Source organism: Oncorhynchus mykiss, chromosome 20, assembly GCF_013265735.2.
Source record: "Oncorhynchus mykiss isolate Arlee chromosome 20, USDA_OmykA_1.1, whole genome shotgun sequence".
Classification (NCBI taxonomy): Eukaryota; Metazoa; Chordata; class Actinopteri; order Salmoniformes; family Salmonidae; genus Oncorhynchus; species Oncorhynchus mykiss.
The window spans coordinates 30,866,515-30,892,289 of NC_048584.1; the positions used below are offsets into that span (position 1 = coordinate 30,866,515).

Genomic DNA, 25,775 nt, shown 5'->3' on the forward strand with positions numbered 1-25,775 from the left:
TCATTCACTCATTCAGTCACTCTTTCATTAACTCATTGTTCAGGTTAGTTATCATTGTTTTAGTTTACAATGGAGCCCCTAGTTCCACTCTTCATACCCCTGATACCTCCTTTGTCCCACCTCCCACACATGCGGTGACCTCACCCATTACAACCAGCATGTCCAGAGATACAACCTCTCTTATCATCACCCAGTGCCTGGGCTTACCTCCGCTGTACCCGCACCCCACCATACCCCTGTCTACGCATTATGCCCTGAATATATTCTACCATGCCCAGAAATCTGCTCCTTTTATTCTTTGTCCCCAACGCTCTAGGCGACCAGTTTTGATAGCCTTTAGCCGCACCCTCATACTACTCCTCCTCAGTTCCGCGGGTGATGTGGAGGTAAACCCAGGCCCTGCATGTCCCCAGGCACCCTCATTTGTTGACTTCTGTGATCAAAAAAGCCTTGGTTTCATGCATGTCAACATCAGAAGCCTCCTCCCTAAGTTTGTTTTACTCACTGCTTTAGCACACTCTGCTAACCCTGATGTCCTTGCCGTGTCTGAATCCTAGCTCAGGAAGGCCACCAAAAATTCTGAGATTTCCATACCCAACTATAACATTTCCGTCAAGATAGAACTGCCAAAGGGGGAGGAGTTGCAGTCTACTGCAGAGATAGCCTGCAAAGTAATGTCACACTTTCCAGGTCCATACCCAAACAGTTCAAACTACTAATTTTAAAAATGACTCTCTCCAGAAATAAGTCTCTCACTGTTGCCACCTGCTACCGACACCCCTCAGCTCCCAGCTGTGCCCTGGACACCATTTGTGAATTGATCACCCCCCATCTAGCTACAGAGTTTGTTCTGTTATGCTTAACACCCCGGCAGTCCTACAATCTAAGCTAGATGCCCTCAATCTCACACAAATCATCAAGGAACCCACCAGGTACAACCCTAAATCTGTAAACAAGGGCACCCTCATAGACATCATCCTGACCAACTGGCCCTCCAAATACACCTCCGCTGTCTTCAACCAGGATCTCAGCGATGACTGCCTTCTTGCCTGTATCCGCTACGGATCCGCAGTCAAACGACCACCCCTCATCACTGTCAAACGCTCCCTAAAACACTTCTGTGAGCAGGCCTTTCTAATCGACCTGGCCCGGGTATCCTGGAAGGATATTGACCTCATCCCGTCAGTTGAGGATACCTGGTCATTCTTTAAAAGTAATTTCCACACCATTTTAGATAAGCATGCTCTGTTCAAAAAATGCAAAACTAAGAACAGATATAGCCCTTGGTTCACTCCGGACCTGACTGCCCTCGACCAGCACAAAAACATCCTGTGGCGGACTGCAATAGCATCGAATAGTCCCCGCGATATGCAACTGTTCAGGGAAGTCAGGAACCAATACACGCAGACAGTCAGGAAAGCAAAGGACAGCTTCTTCAGGCAGAAATTTGCATCCTGTAGCTCTAACTCCAAAAAGTTCTGGGACACTGTAAAGTCCATGGAGAACAAGAGCACCTCCTCCCAGCTGCCCACTGCACTGAGGCCAGGTAACACGGTCACCACCGATAAATCCATGATTATCGAAAACCAACAAACATTTCTCAACGGCTGGCCATGCCTTCCTCCTGGCTACTCCAACCTCGCCCAACAGCTCCACCCCCCCCCCACCCCCCTCCCCCCGCAGCTATTCGCCCAAGCCTCTCCAGGTTCTCCTTTACCCAAATCCAGATAGCAGATGTTCTGAAAGAGCTGCAAAACCTGGACCCGTACAAATCAGCTGGGCTTGACAATCTGGACCCTCTATTTCTGAAACTATCCGCCGTTATTGTCACAAACCCTATTACCAGCCTGTTCAACCTCTCTTTCATATCGTCTGAGATCCCCAAGGATTGGAAAGCTGCCACAGTCATCCCCCTCTTCAAAGGGGGAGACACCCTGGACCCAAACTGTTACAGACCTATATCCATCCTGCCCTGCCTATCTAAGGTCTTCGAAAGCCAAGTCAACAAACAGGTCACTGACCATCTCGAACCCCACCGTACCTTCTCCGCTGTGCAATCTGGTTTCCGAGCCGGTCACGGGTTCACCTCAGTCACGCTCAAGGTACTAAACGATATCATAACCGCCATCGATAAAAGACAGTACTGTGCAGCCGTCTTCATCGACCTTGCCAAGGCTTTTGGCTCTGTCAATCACCATATTCTTATCGGCAGACTCAGTAGCCTCGGTTTTTCTGATGACTGCCTTGCATGGTTAACCAACTCCTTTGCAGACAGAGTTCAGTGTGTCAAATCGGATGGCATGCTGTCCAGTCCTCTGGCAGTCTCTATGGGGGGTGCCACAAGGTTAAATTCTCGGTCCGACTCTTTTCTCTGTATATATCAATGATGTTGCTCTTGCTGCGGGCGATTCCCTGATCCACCTCTACGCAAACGACACCATTCTGTATTCTTCCAGCCCATCCTTGGACACTGTGCTATCTAACCTCCAAACGAGCTTCAATGCCATACAACACTCCTTCCGTGGCCTCCAACTGCTCTTAAATACTAGTAAAACCAAATGCATGCTTTTCAACCGTTCGCTGCCTGCACCGGCACGCCGGACTAGCATCACCACCCTGGATGGTTCCGACCTAGAATATGTGGACATCTATAAGTACCTAGGTGTCTGGCTAGACTGTAAACTCTCCTTCCAGACTCATATCAAACATCTCCAATCTAAAATCAAATCTAGAGTCGGCTTTCGATTCCGCAACAAAGCCTCCTTCACTCACGCCGCCAAACTTACCCTAGTAAAACTGACTATCCACCAATCCTTGACTTCGGCGATGTCATCTAGAAAATAGCTTCCAATACTCTACTCAGCAAACTGGATGCAGTCTTATCACAGTGCCATCCGTTTTGTTACTAAAGCACCGTATACCACCCACCACTGCGACCTGTATGCTCTAGTCGGCTGGCCCTCGCTACATATTCGTTGCCAGACCCACTGGCTCCAGGTCATCTACAAGTCCATGCTAGGTAAAGCTCTGCCTTATCTCAGTTCACTGGTCACGATGGCAACACCCACCCGTAGCACGCGCTCCAGCAGGTGTATCTCACTGATCATCCTTAAAGCCAACACCTCATTTGGCCGCATTTCGTTCCAGTTCTCTGCTGCCTGTGACTGGGACGAATTGCAAAAATCGCTGAAGTTGGAGACTTTTATCTCCCTTACCAACTTCAAACATCTGCTATCTGAGCAGCTAACCGATCGCTGCAGCTGTACATAGTCTATCGGTAAATAGCCCACCCAATTTTACCTACCTCATCCCCATACTGTTTATATTTATTTACTTTTCTGCTCTTTTGCACACCAATATCTCTACCTGTACATGACCATCTGATAATTTATCACTCCAGTGTTAATCTGCAAAATTGTAATTATTTGCCTACCTCCTCATGCCTTTTGCACACAATGTATATAGACTCTCTTTTTTTTCTACTGTGTTATTGACTTGTTCATTGTTTACTCCATGTGTAACTCTCTGTTGTCTGTTCACACTGCTATGCTTTATCTTGGCCAGGTCGCAGTTACAATTGAAAACTTGTTCTCAACTAGCCTACCTGGTTAAATAAAGGTGAAATAAATAAATAAATTCATTAACTCATATCACTCATTCATTAACTCATTCAGTCACTCACTCATTCAGTCACTCATTCAGTCAGTCACTCATTCAGTCACTCATTCAGTCACTCACTCATTCAGACACTCACTCATTCAGTCACTCACTCGCTCATACATTCAATCACTCATTCAGTCACTCATTCAGTCACTCACTCTTTCAGTCACTCATTCAGTCACGTAGTGCTGCTTAGTGTAGCAGAGAACACGCTTAAGATGTCCGGCTATCCTCATAGGAGAACCTTTTTGGTTGCAGGTAGAACCCTTTTGGCTTCCATGTAGAACCCTCTGTGTTAAGGTGTCAACATGGAACTTAAAAGGGTTCTATCTGAAACCATAAAGGGTTCTTCAATGAGGACATTTTAGGTTGTAGTTCTTTGTTCTAAGTGTACAACAAGAAGCTATGAAGATGAGTCATGGAGAGTGTGTTTGTGTCTCCACTCTATGCCTGTGTGACTATGTGTGTGTGTGTGTGTGTGTGTGTGTGTGTGTGTGTGTGTGTGTGTGTGTGTGTGTTTGATGTGAATACAGTTCCATTAGGGGGAGATGGAATTGAAGTGAATGCACGACAAGCACTTAAGTACGTTTTTGGCATACATTTTAGGCACAATGCCATCTCAAAGCTAGCCCAAGCATTCAACAGACACACACTGACCGAGACCCCAATATTTCTCACACAAATAGATTTGTTTTGCAGCATTGTGTTTAAAGGGTCAATACTACTAACAGAGAGAAGTTATTTCCCCACACACACCACACACACACACACACACACACACACACACACACACACACACACACACACACACACGCTCACGTACACACACACTGTGTCTCCTTGGTCTCACGACTGGGTGTCCACTCATATTGATTGAGTCCTAACAAAGTGCCTACATCCTTGTAAGACTCCCAAGAGAATAAAGTGTGTAAATCTGTGTCCGTGTGTTTGTGCTTTGGTGGAAGTCCTCTCCAATTCCATGAACTAGAAAATGTGCCATGAATGCTTCACTTATCAGAGATGTGTTGGAGTCTGTTACAGCATAGTAAGTGTCTAAAGGTTGAGTGGAGTCAAGAGTCTTGGCTAGATCAGCTTCTGTCCTCGAGTGGAACTGGCACATTGCCTGCATTTGTCTGTACTCCCATTCATATACTGAACAAAAAAATAAACACAGCATGCAACAATTGAAAGATTTTACTGAGTTACAGTTCATGTAAGGAAATCAGTCAATTGAAATTAATTCATTAGGCCCTAATCTATGGATTTCACATGACTGGGCAGGGGCGCAGCCATGGGTGGGCCTAGAAGGGCGTAGGCCCACCCACTTGGGAGCCAGGACATTACAGATAAAAATACTCCTCAGCTTCATCAGATGTCTGGGTGGCTGGTCTCAGACTATCTCGCAGGTGAAGAAGCCAGATGTGGAGGTCCTGGGCTGGCGTTGTTACAGTTGGTCTTGGCAGTGTGCCAGTTGGACATACTGCCAAATTTTCTGAAACGATGTTGGAGGCATCTTATTTTAGAGAAATGAACATTAAAATCTATGGCAACAGCTCTGGTGGATATTCCTGCAGTCAGCATGAGAATTGCACAATCCCTCAAAACTTGAGACATCTGTGGCATTGTGTTGTGTGACAATACCGCACACTTTTATTTTCCCCAACACAAGGTGCACCTGTGTAGTGATCAGGCTGTTTATTCAGCTTTTTGATATGCCACCCCTGTCAGGTGGATGAATTATCTTGGCAAAGGAAAAATGTTCACTAACAAGGACGTAAACAAATTTGTACTCAAAATTTTAGAGAAATAAGCTTTTTGTGCATATGGAATATATCTGCGATCTTATATTTCAGCCCATGAAACATGGGACCATGTTGCATTTATATTTTTGTTCAGTTTATTTGACAAGCATGTAAGACACTTTTTCCCAGACTACATCAAGTTTTCTGTCATGTAACCTCTCTATACAGTCCTAACAGAAAGGCAATGCACCACTATGTACTGTACATCCTAAACAATTACACAATCACCATCCAATCAGACGTCTGCTTATAGCGCCACTTACCCAGCAGGCCATGCAGAAAGACAATCCTCAAAAGGATAGAAAATAAAGGAAGGAACCAGACTTAGACATGGATAGGAAATAGACTGAGGGTGGTGGAGAGGAGAGAGCAGGGGAGGCCGAGGGCAGAGTCCCCCAACCACGCAACACAATCACCACTGTTGATACAATATTGACATGGCACTAATGGCCTTAGCTCTCAGGCTCACTGGGCGGTGTGGCGGAGGCGGCCGGTGTATGTGTGTTAGAGGGGTAGCGAAGCGAGGCGGAGATCGCGTGGATGGTCTGGCCATACCCACTACCCAACCCTCTAGCCCCTTCACGACCCACTTTAGACTGAACAGCTAAACACACACACACACACACACACACACACACACACACACACACACACACACCGTCCGATTTGTCTGTATGTATTAAGCTCAGACACTTGACCACCGCAACGCTTAACTCCCTCAGAAGAACTAGACTACACGGAAGCTTTAGTGACCTATACAGACACACACATCCATACATGCATGCACACACAGGCAAAAAGTACACACACACCACCACCTTTGAATAATTACAGTAGTACCAGCCTTTCCCCAAACTCATGTGGCCATCCTCTCTCCTGCTCAATTCTAATTGTGTAGTAATCAGCTACACAGTAGTAAAGAAGTCTATGAAGCAGACTTAAGCTTCTGCTTTGCCCCTCTTTCAGTGGCCAGGTTAGAACAAGACTGGTGGTTAGATCGTGCTCTCTGGGTGACATGGTGAGGTGTGATAGGGACAGGAACAGCTAAAGGAAAAGCCACTCTCTCCGCAGTGACAGTGGAAAGGGTTTCATGGAAATTGGACTTCCTTTGGAGAGACTTAAAGTCATTACATGCAATCTCCCACCAGCGATGCACAGCATCCGAAACAGGCCTCACAATACAAGTGTCAATTAGGACCTTTTCATTGGCCAGGTTGTCCGATGAGTGGGTTGAAGACAAGAGAGAGGAGAAAGGGGAGAGGGAGTGCATCCCAAATGGCACCCTATTCCCTATAAAGTGCACTACTTTTGACTAGAACCCTATGGGACTTAGCCATAGAGGTTTGTGGGAAACCATGGTGAAAGACAGAGAAGAAGAGAGAGGAGACACTTATTCTTAATAGGCTGGCTCCCTGCTGATCTGTGTTCACCCAAATGGCACCCTATTCCCTACATACTGCACTACTTTTGACCATAGCCCTATGGGACTGGGTCAAATGTAGTGCACTGCATAAGGAATAGGGTGCCATTTGGGTCGTCTACACTCTCTTTGTCGCTGTCCACCTCAGTGGAAGGAATGGAAAGCCATTTTACTGTGGCCTTGACCTCCAAATCTCCACTCTGCTGGGGTGACTAAAATGATGGGTTCTGGAGTGTCTGTGTGTGTGTGTGTGTGTGTGCGTGTGTGTGTGTGTGTGGGTGTGTGTGTGTGCAGAGTGAGGCTCCGAGTGTGCCAGCCAACCAGGCATCCCTCCCAACCAGTCAACTGAATTACTTCTCTATGGTAAAGCCTAGTTGCTCCTCGTTGGAAAACCCAGACTGTGAAATAAACTATTTCTGTCCACAGCAGGTGTCCCTCAGCATGATAACATAACGATGTGTTAGACTGAACGAAGGCTGTTATGACACTTATTTGACTTTGTTTCATATTGAACAAAGATGAGGTAACACTAGACACGTATGTAGCTTTCCTTCCGACATTTCCCAATCATCTACCTTCTATTACTGAACTTGTACAATCTGAAAGACAGAAGAGCGGTAGCCCTAGCAGTTAGAACATTGGGACAGTAACTGAAATGTCGCTGGTTCGAATCCCCGACTATGGGAAAAATCTGTTGATGTGCCCTTGAGCAATATACTTAACCCTAAATGCTTCTGTGAGACACTGGATAAGTGTAAATGTAATGAGGACCTAATGGAGAGTGTAAGGTGTTAGAAATAGGCTCTCTCTTTACCTCCAATGACTGGGCCAGACCCCAAAATGAGAACCTACCCCATGAGTTGTCTCCATGGCATTGCCCCCTGTGTCTTCCTATCGATTCACACTACTGCACTTGTTAAAGTGAAGCGTTGATCATTTGCTGCATCCCAATTGGCATCCTTTTCCGTATGTAGTGCACTACGTGCTCTGGTCAAAAGTAGTGCAATATACAACGTATAGGGTGCCATTTAGAATGCTCACACTGTGGCATGAGGCTGAATTCCCATGTCTGATAGTGAAATGATGAGATGTTGCTATCACCATCAGATATTACATTATATTTCCCGGACCCCATGCTTTATGATTGACAGCTGCTCCACAAATATGTGTGTGTGTGTGTGCATGTGCTCATATGTTTGTGTGTGTGTGTGTGTGTGTGTGTGCTCATATATGTGTGTGTGTGTGTGCATGTACCCATATATATGTGTGTGTTTGTGTGTGTGTGTGTGTGTGTGTGTGTGTGTGTGTGTGTGTGTGTGTGTGTGTGTGTGTGTGTGTGTGTGTGTGTGCGTGTGTGTATGTAGCATCATCATGCCGTACAACTCAGGATTGTGATTGGGATGGGGACCAGGGACTGTGAAATGGAGTTTCTCGCCGTCTCAACGAGGCAGGGTGCCCATGACGACCCACCAGAGAGATCTCAGAAATGGTGCCTAGTGCTGCACTCCTCGGTATGAGTCCCAAATGGCACTCTATTCCCTTTATAGAGCATTACTTTTGACCAGTGCCTATTGGGATACCCTGTGGATCCTGGTCAAAAGCAGTGCACTAGAGAATAGGGTGCCATTTGGGAGGCATATCTCCTTCTCTTCAAATACTTTTTGGCTTCATCGTAAAATGGCTGCTCTGCATCTCAGCTTACGCAAATTAACCTTGTAAAAATGTTGTTTTCCATTGATATACTTCTATTGTTCTTTCATTCCTCTCTCTCTCTTTCGCTCATTCACTCATTATATATTTATTTCTCATTCTTTCTCTCTCTGATAACAATTTCTTTGTAAGTCCATCCTCTACAGACTATCAACTAACTATCTGCTACTCCAAATCCTAGCTCTAACCCTAATCCTAACCTTTTTTATGGCACGTGGACAAGTACAGTGAAATGCCTTTCTTCCAAGCTCTAACCCCAATAATGCAGTAATCAATAACAGTGTAATACTAAAAAGGTAGAACAAAAAGACGTGAGGAAGTACGTAACCGTAGTACATACAGGGTCAGTTCCAGTTCCAGTGGAGTGAGAGGGGTAGATATGTACAGGGGTAAGGTGGCATCAGGATATATGATAAACAGAGTAGTAGCAGCGTATATGATGATTGTATATGTGTGTGTGTGTGTGTGTGTGTGTGTGTGTGTGTGTGTGTGTGTGTGTGTGTGTGTGTGTGTGTGTGTGTGTGTGTGTGTGTGTGTGTGTTGAGTCACTATAAATGTATGTGCATATTATGTGTTTGTGAGCAAATGATGGAGTGAGTGTTTATGTGTGTGAGTCTGTGTGTGTGTTAGAATGTCAGTGTGCTTGAGTGTGTAGGACCCTGTGAGTGTTTATGTGTGTGAGTCTGTGTGTGTGTTAGAGTGTCAGTGTACTTGAGTGTGTTGGACCCCACAGACACAAAAAAACAAAAAGTTCATACAAAGGTAAATTCAGATAGTCCGTGTAGCCATTCTGTTTGCTATTTAGTTAGAAATGTAGCATCTAAATTGGGGATAGAAGCTGTTCAGGAGCCTTTTGGTGTCAGACTTGATGCACCAGTACCGCTTGCCGTGCAGAAGCAAAGAGAACAGTCTATGGCTTGGGTAGCTGGAGTTTTTAACGACTTTCAGGGCCTTCCTTTCCTAACCCTAGCCCTAACCCTAACCCTATACAGATAAGTCACGTTCTGTTGTGTGCGTGTCAATGGTGTGTGTGTGTGTGTGTGTGTGTGTGTGTGTGTGTGTGTGTGTGTGTGTGTGTGCGTACCAGTCAGGCCCAGAGAAGTAGCTCATTTACTGCTGTGGGAAGAAAATATCCAGATGTGTTGTCAGGAATGCCTCCTGTGAATAAACCTGCCATCCCACTGGCTACAGGACATGCATTATGCCCCAACTAGAGGACTCTACCTGCTGAGACACTCACACACACACACGCACGCGCATGCACACGCACACACAGACACAGACACACACACACACACACACACACACACACACACACACACACACACACACACACACACCTCGCTGGATGGCCAGGGATGACTATGGATGATATAGAAGAGAAAAGGGAAAGGAACAGAAGGGGGCCATGCCAGAGTTTTCCTCTCTTTTAAATGAACAGGGCCGGGGTTCACCTGGAGTTTGCTTGGCCTTCATAGATAGATATCTCTCAACACCTCCTCATTCACAACCCTGCAATAAAGTATAACTCTCAGACCAAAGACAGTGCTTAGGATGAAGAGGAATAGATGAATGAGGAGAAAGGGAGAGGGAAAGGAGAAAGAGCTTGGGAGAGGGAGATGGAGAGGGAAAGGAGAAAGAGCTTGGGAGAGGGAGATGGAGAGGGAAAGGAGAAAGAGCTTGGGAGAGGGAGATGGAGAGGGAGAGGGAAAGGAGAAAGAGCTTGGGAGAGGGAGATGGAGAGGGGGAGAGATAACAGGAGAGATATACATTTTGTGCAAATTTGAATGACTGTTTGGGGTAAAAAATGTTTCACATCTCTTCTGACACGAGTATCCTTCCCATGTTTTATCATGGTGGTCAGTGGAAGAGTGGAGGAGCGAAGGAGAGGGGCGCGCCAATGCTGAAATCTATTAACGCTCTCTTCCCTGATAACAAAAGAGAGAAGCTTCTTATCTGGTTGGCAGCTGCATGGCAGGGAATATACACTGCTCAAATAAAGGGAACACTAAAATAACACATCCTAGATCTGAATGAATGAAATATTCTTATTAAATACTTTTTTCTTTACATAGTTGAATGTGCTGACAACAAAATCACACAAACATGATCAATGGAAATCAAATGTATCAACCCATGGAGGTCTGGATTTGGAGTCACACTCAAAATTAAAGTGGAAAACCACACTATAGGCTGATCCAACTTTGATGTAATGTCCTTAAAACAAGTCAAAATGAGGCTCAGTAGTGTGTGTGGCCTCCACGTGCCTGTATGACCTCCCTACAATGCCTGGGCATGTTCCTGATGAGGTGGCGGATGGTCTCCTGAGGGATCTCCTCCCAGACCTGGACTAAAGCATCCGTCAACTCCTGGACAGTCTGTGGTGCAACGTGGCGTTGGTGGATGGAGCGAGACATGATGTCCCAGATGTGCTCAATTGGATTCAGGTTTGGGGAACTTGCGGGCCAGTCCATAGCATCAATGCCTTCCTCTTGCAGGAACTGCTGACACACTCCAGCCACATGAGGTCTAGCATTGTCTTGTATTAGGAGGAACCCAGGGCCAACCGCATCAGCATATGGTCTCACAAGGGGTCTGTCACGTCTGTCACATGTGCTTAGTGTGAACCTGCTTTCATCTGTGAAGAGCACAGGGCGCCAGTGGTGAATTTGCCAATCTTGGTGTTCTCTGGCAAATGCCAAACGTCCTGCACAGTGTTGGGCTGTAAGCACAACCCCCACCTGTGGACGCGGGCCCTCATTACCACCCTCATGGAGTCTGTTTCTCACATGCACATTTGTGGCTTGCTGGAGGTCATTTTGCAGGGCTCTGGCAGTGCTCCTCCTGCTCCTCCTTGCACAAAGGCGGAGGTAGCGGTCCTGCTGCTGGGTTTTTGCCCTCCTACGGCCTCCTCCACGTCTCCTGATGTACTGGCCTGTCTCCTGGTAGCGCCTCCATGCTCTGGACACTACGCTGACAGACACAGCAAACCTTCTTGCCACAGCTCGCATTGATGTGCCATCCTGGATGAGCTGCACTACCTGAGCCACTTGTGTGGGTTGTAGACTCTGTCTCATGCTACCACTAGAGTGAAAGCACCACCAGCATTCAAAAGTGACCAAAGCATCAGCCAGGAAGCATAGGAACTGAGAAGTGGTCTGTGGTCACCACCTGCAGAACCACTCCTTTATTGGGGGTGTCTTGCTAATTGCCTATAATTCCCACCTGTTGTCTATTCCATTTGCACAACAGCATATGACATTTATTGTCAATCAGTGTTGCTTCCTAAGTGGATAGTTTGATTTCACAGAAGTGTGATTGACTTGGAGTTACATTGTGTTGTTTAAGTGTTCCCTTTATTGTTTTGAGCAGTGTATTACCATCTATGCTGCCCTGCTCCTCCCTCATTTGTGTGTCGTCTACAGTACAGCCCTAGCTCCATCCACAGAGTGCCGCCTCACTCCATCCCTCAATTACTTTTGTATTGTCTTCCTCCCTCCCTTGATCTCTATCCCTCCAATCTCTCCCTCTCTCTCTCGCTTTCTCTTTTTTTTCTCTCTCTCTCTCTCTTTTTTCTATCTATCTCTCTCTTTTTTTTTCTCTCTCTCTCTTTCTCTCTCTCTCTCTCTTTTTTCTCTCTCTCTCTCTCTCTTTTACTAAAGTGCTGTTCAGCAGTTTCCTCCATTCGCCCATTACAGTGTAAACCACCACAGAGGAAATAATAACCACTGCACACTCTCCCCTTGTGCCTCGTGCATATTTTGCATAAGACAGCAGGCTATTTGGCAGAATTATTGCAAGCATTCCCACATTCTCCCAGTATTGCCGTCCCCTTCTCTCTAGGGCTTATCATTAATAAGACAACATCCCCCCCTTTCTCCTCATTCTCTAGTGATGCATTCCAAATGTCACCCCATTCCCTATATAGTGCACTGGTTTTGAGAAACCCTGATGAAAAGTAGTGCACTAGGGAATAGGGTGCCATTTGAGATGCAGTAACAGTCTTTAATATGAGTAAGCACCTTCCCAAATGTCCATTCAGTCACGCCTCATAGCTGTCACCTCATAATACATGTTATGTTCTTTTGACATGTTGTGTAATGCCACATCAAATCTACTGGTAGGAGAAATTAAATAGTGAAACAATTCAAAGCAGCAATGAGCTGCGTCCAGGCCACCAGGCCTCTATTGCTGTCAGGTAAATTCCTGCTGAGTCCTCCAGGCCTCTATTGCTGTCAGTTAAATTGCTGCTGTGTCCTCCAGGCCTCTATTGCTGTCAGGTAAATTCCTGCTGTGTCCTCCATGCCTCTATTGCTGTCAGGTAAAGTGCTGCACACAGTGGATAACAGTAATATAATAATTGCCAATGAGTTGTCAAACGCAGCATGTACAAGTATAGGACAGAAGTGTTCTCATTTATAGTGTCAGAGTCCACATGGAAAATAATAACTTCTAATGAAAACAGAGGGGTTCCAAGAAAGTGGTTTCCAATGTTCCAAATGGACTTGTTCATTGTTGCCACCCTGATGATGACAACACTTACCTTTAGTCAACTCTTCTGGCACAAAGGCTACTCAGTCAAGATACAATATATATGGAATTCAACGTATGGAACTCAATGTATGGAACTTGATGTATGCAATGTGGAATTTATAGCAAGCCTTTAGTGAAGGCAGACTTGAAGTGGGTGTACAACAAAAGATGTCAAAACGGACAAAATACAGTCCCATATAGGTTGCCGTGTACATTACAGTACGCATGTATGTACATATGCAGGATCTTAATTTAAAATGTTCCACTTTGACATTTCAGGCTTGAATTATAATCCACAAAATAATGCACATTTCCTGATGCTGAATGATTATTTTCCTGGTGTAGCAAACTGGCTCAAATGAAGATCCTACCTCTGTATGGCTAAGATCCACCTCTCTTGGAGGGAGGCACAAATGTGTACAATATGTCACCAAGGACAGGAATAAGTTGAGGTAGTTCATTGAGTGTCTGTATCAATGACTCAATGGGGACAGACAAGATTATGTAATGAAGTACATAGAAAGCAGCTAACATGTGTTCCAAATATCTAGTTCCAATGGGCCACTGTCTTGTGTTAATGTCAGTAATGACAGTTCTGCAGCACTAAACATGTCTGAATGACCATATACATGGATGTGTGTATACATACAGTACCAGTCAAAACCTAGGACACACCGACTCATTCAAGGGTTTTTCTTTATTTTTTTGACTATTTCCTACATTGTAAATGAACAATGAAGACATTCAATCTATGAATTTAGTAACCAAAAAAGAGTGGAACAAATCAGAATATATTTTATATGTGAGATTCTTCAAAGTAGCCACCCTTTGCCTTGATGACAGTGTTGTGCATTCTCTCAATCAGCTTCACCTGGAATGCTGAAGCACTTGTTGGCGGCTTTTCCTTTACTCTGCGGTCCAACTCATCCCAAACCATCTCAATCGGTTTGAGGTCGGGTGATTGTGGAGGCCAGGTGATCTGATGTAGCACTCCATCGCTCTCCTTCTTGGTCAAATAACCCACAGCCTGTAGGTGTTTTGGGTCATTGTCCTGTTGAAAAACAAATGATAGTCCCACCAAGCGCAAGATGGGATGGCGTATCACTGCAGAGTGCTGTGGTAGCCATGCTGGTTAGGTGAGCCTTGAATTCTAAATAAATCACTGACAGTGCCACCAGCAAAGCACCATCACACCTCTTCCTCCAGGCTTCATTGTGGGAACCACACAACCTCACGTACTCTGCGTTTCACAGATTTCCACCGGTCTAATGTCCATTGCTTGTGTTTTTTGGCCCAAGTCTCTTCTTCTTATTAGTGTCCTTTAGTAGTTTCTTTGCAGCAATTCGACCATGAAGGCCTGAGTCACGCAGTCTCGTCCGAACAGTTGATGTTGAGATGTGTCTGTTACTTGAACTTTATGAAGCATTAATTTGGGCTGCAATTTCTGAGGCTGGTAACTCTAATGAACTTATCCTCTGCAGCAGAGGTAACTCTGGGTGTTCCTTTCCTGTGGCAGTACTCATGAGAGCCAGTTTCATCATAGCGCTTTATGTTTTTTGCGACTGCACTTGAAGAAACGTTCAAAATTCTTCACATTTCCCGGATTGACTGACCTTCATGTCTTAAAGTAATGATGGACTGTTGTTTCTCTTTGCTTATTTGAGCTGTTCTTGTCATAATATAGACTTTATATTTTACCAAATAGTGCCATCTTCTGTATACCACCCCTACCTTGTCACAACACAACTGATTGGCTCAAACGCATTAAGAAGGAAAGAAATTCGACAAATTTACTTTTAACAAGGCACACCTGTTAATTGAAATGCATTGCAGGTGACTACCTCATGAAGCTGGTTGAGAGAATGCAAAGAGTGTGCACAGCTGTCATCAAGACAAAGGGTGGCTACTTTGAAGAATATCAAATATAAAATATATTTGTATTTTTTTAACACTTTTTTGGTTACTACATGATTCCATATGTGTTATTTGATATAGAAAATAGTACATATAAAGAAAAACCCTGTACTGAGTAAACTTTTGACTGGTACTATACATAGGGGTAGATGTTTGTGCAATACAGATAGATATACATTAGAAGGTTGTGTATAGGTGTGCAGTCACTTTGGATACAAGTGTCTGCTAATTGGACATATTATTATATTATATACTTATTAAGTAGATTGGGGTAAGGGTGGGTGTCAAAGAGTGTGTGAGCACATAGACAGGGGGGTACAGCTGTGTGTACAGTACACACAAACAGGGGGTAAGAATGATGTGTGTCTTACCGTCGTTGCAGAGTGGCCCTCCGAAAGAAGTCATGCTACAATCACAGCTGAACCCCTCCCACTGCTGCAGACACACACCCTGGTTTGCACACGAGTCCTCCTGGCACGTTGTACTGGGGCCTGTGCACAGGGAGGGAGGGAGGGAGGGGGGAGTAAGGAAGGGGAGGGAGGGATTACTTAAAATATGTGATCAGATTTGACCAAATGTATGTGTATATGTGATGAGAGAATTAAACAAGTAAATACGATTAAAAGCATAATCCAACTTCATTCTTGTAATCCACTTACCCACATACAGTATGAAACACATTTTACATACTGACAAATGACATACTGAGACAAACATACTTCTCTCTCTGTCCCTCTATCCCCCCCTCACTCTCACTCTCTCTCTCACTCTCTCTTGCTCCCTCACACACTAACACTCTACACAGAAAAACATTACACACAGAAACACGACACGCACGCACGCACGCACACACACACACACACACACACACACACACACACACACACACACACACACACACACACACACACACACACACACAGAAAGACAAACACACATACTTATACAGAGACAGGGAAAACACTCATTGAACAGTCAACCAGTGAGTTTTTTATGACAGGTTTATATAATATTTATGTTGCATTTACAGAGATTGTCTTTTGTTTTAGTGAGTTTAAGGTATTCTTGCTTATTTATCCACATAGTTATTATGTTCTTACAGCATCAGAACTGTTTTTAGGAAAGAACCAACATTATTATGAGGAAGGGAAACCATAGCAACACATTTTATTGTTTCTTGAGTCAAAAAGCACCGCAGGTGAAATGTAGAAAAAGGAAAGGAGGCGCTGTATCCAATCAGAAAACCATTCAGAGGTTTCCATCACGTCCTGAGTGATTAGATATATGTTTCTGTTTGTGCATGTTTTTACATGGCAAGAGAAATCTAACACAGAGGGTAATCTAAAATTAGAACTAAAGTCTAACGTAATTGGTCAGCTGCTTGATTAGGTTCTGGATCCATACATGTAAAGAGAAGAGATGAATAGATGCTAAAACGAGGAGCGGCACGGGAACGAGGAGTTCCACCCTCTCCTTTGCAAGTTACGGGCTGAATGTTCCCTCCCATCTCGAAATTGAGAAAGATGCTAACACCTGCGACATTGTGATTTCTCCAAATAACCAGTGATGAAAAAAACTCATACCGGAGCTACTGCTGCTTGTCAGCCTACACATCCCATTCTGACAGATTCTACAGTAACAGTTATGGTTAATCAGTCCACATTTGTATTTACCTTTATTTAACTAGGCAAGTCAGTTAAGAACAAATTCTTATTTTCAATGACAGCCTAGGAACAGATTTGTACCTTGGGGATATGAACTTGCAACCTTTTGGTTACTAGTCCAATGCTCTAACCACTAGGCTACCCTGCCACCCCATAGGTAGATAAAGTGGTAAGTAAGACAGGATCTGAGACAATCTGAGGTCTGTCTCTTGTGGAGGGTCTAAAAACTTCAGTCGTCTTTAGTAATGCAAAAATAAAAAGGTAAAGATCATCATCAGCAGCTATAAGCATTGAACAACAATGTCACAGACACCGTTCATAGCCTCTGCCTGTCTGTCTGTCTGTCTGTCTGTCTGTCTGTCTGTCCGTCTGTCTGTCTGTTTGTCTATACGCTTGTCTGTCTGTCTGTCTGTACCACTGTCTGTCTGCTTGTCTGTCTGTCTGTCTGTCTGTCTGTCTGTCTGTCTGTCTGTCTGTCTGTCTGTTTGTTTGTCTATACGCTTGTCTGTCTGTCTGTCTGTCTGTCTGTCCGTCTGTTTGTCTATACGCTTGTCTGTCTGTCTGTCTGTCTGTACCACTGTCTGTCTGTCTGTCTGTCTGTCCGTCTGTTTGTCTATACACTTGTCTGTCTGTCTGTCTGTTTGTCTGTCTGTCTGTACCACTGTCTGTCTGTCTGTCTGTCTGTACCACTGTCTGTCTGTCTGTCTGTCTGTACCACTGTCTGTCTGTCTGTCTGTCTGTCTGTCTGTCTGTCCGTCTGTCCGTCTGTTTGTCTATACGCTTGTCTGTCTGTCTGTCTGTCTGTACCACTGTCTGTATGTCTATCTGTCTGTCTGTCTGTCTGTCCGTCTGTTTGTCTATACACTTGTCTGTCTGTCTGTCTGTCTGTCTGTTTGTCTGTCTGTCTGTCTGTACCACTGTCTGTCTGTCTGTCTGTACCACTGTCTGTCTGTCTGTCTGTACCACTGTCTGTCTGTCTGTCTGTCTGTCTATCTGTCTGTCCGTCTGTTTGTCTATACGCTTGTCTGTCTATACCTCTCTCTGTGTGTCTGTGTGTCCGTCTGTCTGTCTGTCTGTACCACTGTCTGTCTGTCTGTCTGTCTGTCTGTCTGTCTGTCAGCCAGTCTGCTATGTCATCTGTCTGCCAGGCTGTCAGCCAGTCGGCTATGTCATCTGTCTGCCAGGCTGTTAGTCAGTCTGCTTTGTAGTCTGTCAGCCATGTCAGTCAGAATGGGAGTGTTAATGCCAGTGGAATGACACAGGGTTAGTATGGATGTTAAACAGAGTTTATGTAGCATGGTTCAGTTTGTTATGCTGAGATTATGAATGAGATTATCTTGGATAATGATACATGTTGTTACAATGGTGATTATGGTGAATTACAAATGATATATGACTATTAGTTAATCCACTACTACATATTTCAGTTCTCAAAAGTGTGACGTTTATAACCTTTTACTTTGTCCCATAATGCTATCGTATATTAGGCCGACAGTATCTTATTGCACATTTTGTGTCACTTTTATTAGTTTTAGTGGTTGTGGAAGTAGTGACTAGTTGTAATGATTAGTGTTCAGTTTAATTATGGTTATTTATTCATTTATTTATTCAATAAAAAAATGGTTATTCTTATGAATGATGCTTTGTGAATTAACACTTATGTACATGTTTTCATCCTACTGCCCCATATACAACATCAATAAATACTGAATAAAACAAATATAGTATTGAGATAATAGTATTTACACTGATAAGAAAAGTACAATTTGACACACTTCACACAGGTAACAACGATTGCTGTCTTACAAACATGAGGTAGCTACAGTAAGACCCCATCTATTTTGATTCAAAATTGCACAATGATATAAGTATTTGGTGCAATTCCATGCATACAGTGGGCAACATGTATATGTTGTTAGGAAGACTATGAGCCATGCAATAAAATAATGGTATATAAAATGTATACCATATGTGACAAAATAGACATGAGTGCAGTGAATACAATAAACTATAGTGAGTACAACATAAGTGACTGTAAGATGATAACAAGAGACCCATAGGCTGTCATACAAGATTGTGGTGGGGGTCCACTTCCGAATCGTCCCCTAGACCCTACGCCCTATGCACTTGTGGAAATCCGAGAGTATTTCATTGATATAGGAAACTTGGTGAAACTTCCAACAAGCATATCAGAGGGCAAGGTGGAGCTATTTATGTTGCTAACATTTGTAAAATCCTCTCAGAGGTATAGGATCTAGGGGTCGGTTTACGATTGGACAGGTGAGTGAGCCTTGTATTCCCTATGGGGCTGAAGCCCATTCCTTATGACATGGGAGTGATGTAACACCCTGAGTTGAGTTGGAGGGGTGAGGATATGAAGAGAGATGGAAGTGGTGGTTGTGGAGAGGTTGGGGGAGTGGGGGGTTTGTGGAAGTGGTGGTTGTGGAGGGGTGAGGATATGAAGAGAGATGGAAGTGGTGGTTATGGAGGGGTGAGGATATGAAGAGAGATGGAAGTGGTGGTTGTGGAGGGGTGAGGATGTGAAGAGAGATGGAAGTGATGGTTGTGGAGGGGTGAGGATATGAAGAGAGATGGAAGTGGTGGTTGTGGAGGGGTGAGGATGTGAAGAGAGGTGGAAGTGGTGGTTGTGGAGAGGTTGGGGGAGTGGGGGGTTTGTGGAAGTGGTGGTTGTGGAGGGGTGAGGATATGAAGAGAGATGGAAGTGGTGGTTGTGGAGGGGTGTTGATGTGAAGAGAGGTGGAAGTAGTGGTTGTGGAGAGGTGGTTGTGGAGGGTTGAGGATGTGAAGAGAGATGGAAGTGGTGGTTGTGGAGGGGTGAGGATATGAAGAGAGATGGAAGTGGTGGTTGTGGAGGGGTGAGGATATGAAGAGAGGTGGAAGTGGTGGTTGTGGAGGGGTGAGGATATGAAGAGAGGTGGAAGTGGTGGTTGTGGAGGGGTGAGGATGTGAAGAGAGATGGAAGTGGTGGTTGTGGAGGGGTGAGGATATGAAGAGAGATGGAAGTGGTGGTTGTGGAGGGGTGAGGATATGAAGAGAGATGGAAGTGGTGGTTGTGGAGGGGTGAGGATATGAAGAGAGATGGAAGTGGTGGTTGTGGAGGGGTGAGGATATGAAGAGAGGTGGAAGTGGTGGTTGTGGAGGGGTGAGGATATGAAGAGAGGTGGAAGTGGTGGTTGTGGAGGGGTGAGGATATGAAGAGAGGTGGAAGTGGTGGTTGTGGAGGGGTGAGGATATGAAGAGAGATGGAAGTGGTGGTTGTGGAGAGGTGAGGATGTGGAGAGAGATGGAAGTGGTGGTTGTGTAGGGGTGAGGATATGAATAGAGATGGAAGTGGTGGTTGTGGAGGGGTGAGGATATGAAGAGAGATGGAAGTGGTGGTTGTGGAGGGGTGAGGATATGAAGAGAGATGGAAGTGGTGGTTGTGGAGAGGTTGGGGGAGTGGGGGGTTTGTGGAAGTGGTGGTTGTGGAGGGGTGAGGATATGAAGAGAGATGGAAGTGATGGTTATGGAGGGGTGAGGATGTGAAGAGAGATGGAAGTGGTGGTTGTGGAGGGGTGAGGATATGAAGAGAGGTGGAAGTAGTGGTTGTGGAGGGGTGAGGATATGAAGAGAGATGGAAGTGATGGTTGTGGAGAGGTGGTTGTGGAGGGGTGAGGATATGAAGAGAGGTGGAAGTAGTGGTTGTGGAGAGGTGGTTGTGGAGGGGTGAGGATATGAAGAGAGGTGGAAGTGATGGTTATGGAGGGGTAAGGATGTGAAGAGAGGTGGAAGTGGTGGTTGTGGAGGGGTTGGGGGAGTGGGGGATTTGTGGACGGTTGGGGCGGTCTGTATCAAACAAACAGAAGCTATCTACCTTGCAAGTCAGCTTTCATCAATGAAACTTGATCAAGTCAGCGAAACAATAAGGAAAGGAAAAGGCAAAATATACCAGATGTTAGTAAAGCACTGAAATGTTGTCAGAGATTGTATTAACAGAGAGAAACAGATAGAGACAGGAGAAGATGGAGAGGAGACAGAGATACAAAGTAACAAACAAGTCAAGTAAGTCCTGTAGGAGGAAGCAGAAAGGAGAGAATGTGCTGAATGATTTAGCGAAACACTTTCGTCGAGAAATAGCCTTGAATGAATTCAGAAATATAAAAGAGAGGAGAATAAAAGCAAGAGAATGTCTGGTCATTACAAGTGGATACGTTTTAATGGTTCTTTGGGGTGAAGGAAGTGACGGAAATGTACTTTTAGTAGACATACAATCACATGTTCGGTAATGTATTATTGCTAAGTGATTGGATTGCTGCATATATAAAAGTACCATGTATGTAGAATGTATATGTAAAGTGTGACATGTAAACTGTATGTATATGTAAAGTGTGACATGTAAACTGTATGTATATGTAAAGTGTGATATGTAAACTGTATGTATATGTAAAGTGTGACATGTAAACTGTATGTATATGTAAAGTGTGACATGTAAACTGTATGTATATGTAAAGTGTGACATGTAAACTGTATGTATATGTAAAGTGTGATATGTAAACTGTATGTATATTTAGCAAAAAAGCTGCAGAAACAAAAACATATATGTGTGTGCTCTGAAGAGAGGTGGGGTGGGGGAGGTTTAATACTCTAATAAAATACAAACTATAATAATACAAAAAGTGGAAATCACATACTGTCCTTTCTTGTTTTATTTCTTTACTTACCTATTGTTCACCTAACACCTTTTTTTGCACTATTGGTTAGAGCATGTAAGTAAGCATTTCACTGTAAGATCTACACTTGTTCTATTCGGCATACGTGACAAATAAACTTTGATTTGATTTAGTCATTCAGACCTACACGGAGTTGTTTCACTATGTGTCTATTCCTATTGTGTATCTTCCTTTGGAAGCTTGAATAACTGTATTATCCTGTACTCTGCTGCAGACAAGTATAACTGTTGGGTCTAATCCAGAATGCTGATTGGTTAAAACCGCATTCCAGCCGGTGTCTAGTCCACAAGTCACCACTGGCTAAATCTATAATGTTAAAATGCCTATTTACTATGTTTCATCTGACTGTGCAATCCACTGTCTCATCAGCCCAGCCAGGCAATTTATAAACTTGATCTTCACTATAAAATGCATCTAGACTTTTTCTCACATTTCTTTTAGACAAGCATTTCATTTACAACAGCGGGAGATATGTAGAAACCTTGTTGTTTGTCTCTCCAACATTTGCAACATTGTTTCAATATTCTAATTAGATCTCCAGATGTCCCATAGTAATGAACGTGTTGGGATTTGGGATGAGAGACAGGAAGGCAGCATTTCTCTGCCTGTCGAAATCATGAATCAGCATAATTTTTATGGATATATGCAAAGAACTAGCATTAGAAAACAGGTCAAACGGAACGAAGTGCAGCTAGTTTGCGGTCTTTATAGCTTCAGTTTGAAGTGAATGTGTTAGCTGTGTTGTTGGCTAGCTCCTCTGAACAAGTGTCCTGAAGAGAGAGCACATTTTCTACGCCAGGCGAAATTGCGCATCCTTAGCTCATCGCTATGGATGTATCCAAATAAATGTCACAAGAAAACAGATTAAACAAATGCATCTACTTTGCTGTTATTCTGGCTGCACTGTTTGACGTGACTAAGTTATTTAGCTGTAATTGGTGAGCAAGCAAGCAAGGGATAAGAACGTTGCCAGCCAGTATGGCAATGGAACATTTAGAACACATGACTAGGTCGCGTCCATAGACACAGAACAAAAAGACTGAACAACTGGGTCGCATCTCTGGCAACCGAACCAATAGAACGAACGACCAGCTGGCTTGGGTAGCAACCTTGGATTTGTGTGTCGGGACTATATCTTGTGGAAGGATGAAATAGTATGAATAAATTATTCAAAATAACGTTTTGAATGAAAATATGTAAATCATTGTTTGAATATGTTCGCAACCCGGTTTGCCAACAACACCCTTTTCAATATAACCTCCAAACACTGGCTTCTCAGGTATTTTCACTTAACTATTATCCTGTACTCTGCTGCAGAATATTATACCTGTATTATCCTGTACTCTGGTACAGAATATTATACCTGTATTATCCTGTACTCTGGTACAGAATATTATACCTGTATTATCCTGTACTCTGTTGCAGAATATTATACCTGTATTATCCTGTATTATTATTATCTGCTACAGAATATTATACCTGTATTATCCTGTACTCTGCTGCAGAATATTATACCTGTATTATCCTGTACTCTGGTACAGAATATTATACCTGTATTATCCTGTACTCTGGTATAGAATATTATACCTGTATTATCCTGTACTCTGTTGCAGAATATTATACCTGTATTATCCTGTATTATTATTATCTGCTACAGAATATTATACCTGTATTATCCTGTACTCTGCTGCAGAATATTATACCTGTATTATCCTGTACTCTGGTACAGAATATTATACCTGTATTATCCTGTACTCTGGTACAGAATATTATACCTGTATTATCCTGTACTCTGTTGCAGAATATTATACCTGTATTATCCTGTATTAGAATTATCTGCTACAGAATATTATACCTGTATTATCCTGTACTCTGTTGCAGAATATTATACCTGTATTATCCTGTATTATTATTATCTGCTACAGAATATTATACCTGTATTATCCTGTATTATTATTATCTGTTGCAGTACTGTGGAACAGTTTCCTAAGCTACCCGAGTTTACTGGGTACAAAAAAACAACGATGACGTTAAAACAGGGAGAGAAAAAAATCATAGCATTGTCCTTACATACATAGAAAAATAGAACAGGGGAAGAGTGGAGGAGGATGATATTTTGAAATGTGAAATGAAAACCAAAGTGAGAAGGACGTTGACAAATACATCAAATATTGACTTTGAAAGTGGTGCAAACACAATGCTAACGCTGTGTCCCAAATGGCACCCTATTCACTATATGGTGTAATACATTTTACCAGAGCCTTATGGGGCCTGATCAAATGTAGTATACTATACAGGGGTTAGGGAGTTATTTGGAATGCAAACGAAGGTCAAATTATATTCATTTATGCAACAAAATTCTCATCCATAATTCAAGAGGATTGCTCCTAGCAAACACTCAGACTAAGCATGCAAGGAACACAGTGTGTGTGTGTGTGTGTGTGTGTGTGTGTGTGTGTGTGTGTGTGTGTGTGTGTGTGTGTGTGTGTGTGTGTGTGTGTGTGTGTGTGTGTGTGTGTGTGTGTGTGGGTGTGTGTGTGTGGAGCAGGGCAAAGCAGTGCAGTAGAATGGGATAACACTAACAATACAAATGTTGTTAGCGACAGTAATCTGATTATCCTGTAGCCAAAAGAATCTGAACTGACGAGGGTAGAGGACTGGCAGCTTTTGACGTATTCTAACAGCCTACCAACATACTTGATGGATGTTAACATGGTAGATGATGTGCCAAAGGGTGTTGATATTGTTGCTTCGGTGTGTGGGTCGGTGTACATGACCGTGTTGGTGTCTCTGAGCGTGCGTACAGGTGTGAAGAAAGGCCAAAAGTAACAGCATCAGCGAAAGTGTGTTTCTGGTGTGTGGAAAGAAAATGGTTCTTTCATAGCCACTTCAATTGAGAAAGTTTGTTGATAGTATGACCATCTGTAAATTATCTACATCCAAATAATGTGTGACCAAAATATATTCCCCTTTAGAAGGCTGGAGGATTTTAGAATGTGTAATACACTTTATTTCAGGCAAGCTATTGTCTACGTTTCCTCAATTTGTAACCAGCAAAGATGCCTTGCAGAAGTCTTCTTAGAGGAGAGATCACCGATGTCAAATCAAATTGCAAAAAACCCTCAAGTTGTTTGTCTGTATTTTAAAACCATGTGTGGTCCAGGGCACAGAACATAAACATGACTGAGAGGAAAACATTCACAATGTCACAGTAACAACAACTTTGACTATGATTTGATTTGACTATTATCAAATCACTTAATGTTATCAATTAATTTCCACCCGGAACAGAAAGAAGAGGACGGGCCACCCTAGTGTGTGTGTGTGTGTGTGTGTGTGTGTGTGTGTGTGTGTTTACCTTCGCAGCCTCTCTCTATCTGGCCCACACATGCCAGGGCGTCCGACATCAGGTCCGGGAGGCGTCCGTTCAGGTCCACCGATGCTAGGCAACCCTGGAAGCCCTCTTTGGCGTGCACCAGCTTGGGAAGCTCCTTGTACGTCTCTTTGGCCACGCCACCAATATACAGGTCACCTGTGAAGGACAGGGTAGGAAAAAGATGAAGGATAGTGGCCTGTCAAGGAACCCAATCTCCAAGCAAGCAGGAGATAGGCAACAGTGGTGCTCTCTCACTGAAGCCTTATATGTTTCATAGGAATGAAGAGGATTAAGTAAGTACATAGGAGGGGGCATACGAATGGACAGGAAGGGTTAATATATCACTGATGAGGTGATAACTGGTGGCTATAATACAACCAGCATTACTTCTACTATTCAGAATGACAACGGTAAAGAACAAAAATATTGATGCGTTGCTGTTCAGCAGAACACAGGAAACTAGTGTGGAATCACTGACCCCTGGTGGAGAATAATAGCTACTGATATAAACTGTATACACTGTACAGACACAGTGCTATGTTTCTAGTCTAGAACTGAGAATATGCCTTAAAGTATGCCTCTGTATATATATATATATATATTTATTTATTTTTATCTGGGAACAGATTAAAAATATATATATATATATATATATATATATATATATATATATATATATATATATATATATATATATATATATATATATATATATATATATATATATACAGAGGCATACTTTAAGGCATATTCTCAGTTCTAGACTAGAAACATAGCACTGTGCCTGTACAGTATATAGTAATGGACCTTGTGATACAGTAATTCCATTGGTAGATAACTTCACAGTTCAATGTAACATTGATTTTACTCTCCTCTGATCTTCTTTAAAAAACATCCACTAACCCTGTCAAACAGTAGACCAGTACCAGTCAATTGGCTCCTCTAAGACACTGTACCCCAACGCAA

At 43.4% G+C, this 25,775-nt stretch overlaps 1 protein-coding gene across 25 annotated transcripts in view; it reads right to left on the reverse strand.

The window, feature by feature from the left end:
• The window catches only part of LOC110498787 (neurexin-1a), a 556,706-nt gene that overhangs the window by 257,949 nt on the left and 272,982 nt on the right, over positions 1-25,775 (reverse strand). For all 25 annotated transcript variants that reach the window (XM_036956167.1, XM_036956159.1, XM_036956181.1 and 22 more), the window contains 2 exons: positions 24,792-24,965; positions 15,411-15,530 (listed from right to left, as the gene is read on the reverse strand). In XM_036956167.1, coding sequence (XP_036812062.1) covers positions 15,411-15,530; positions 24,792-24,965 — 294 coding nt within the window. The remainder of the gene's footprint in view (positions 1-15,410; positions 15,531-24,791; positions 24,966-25,775) is intronic.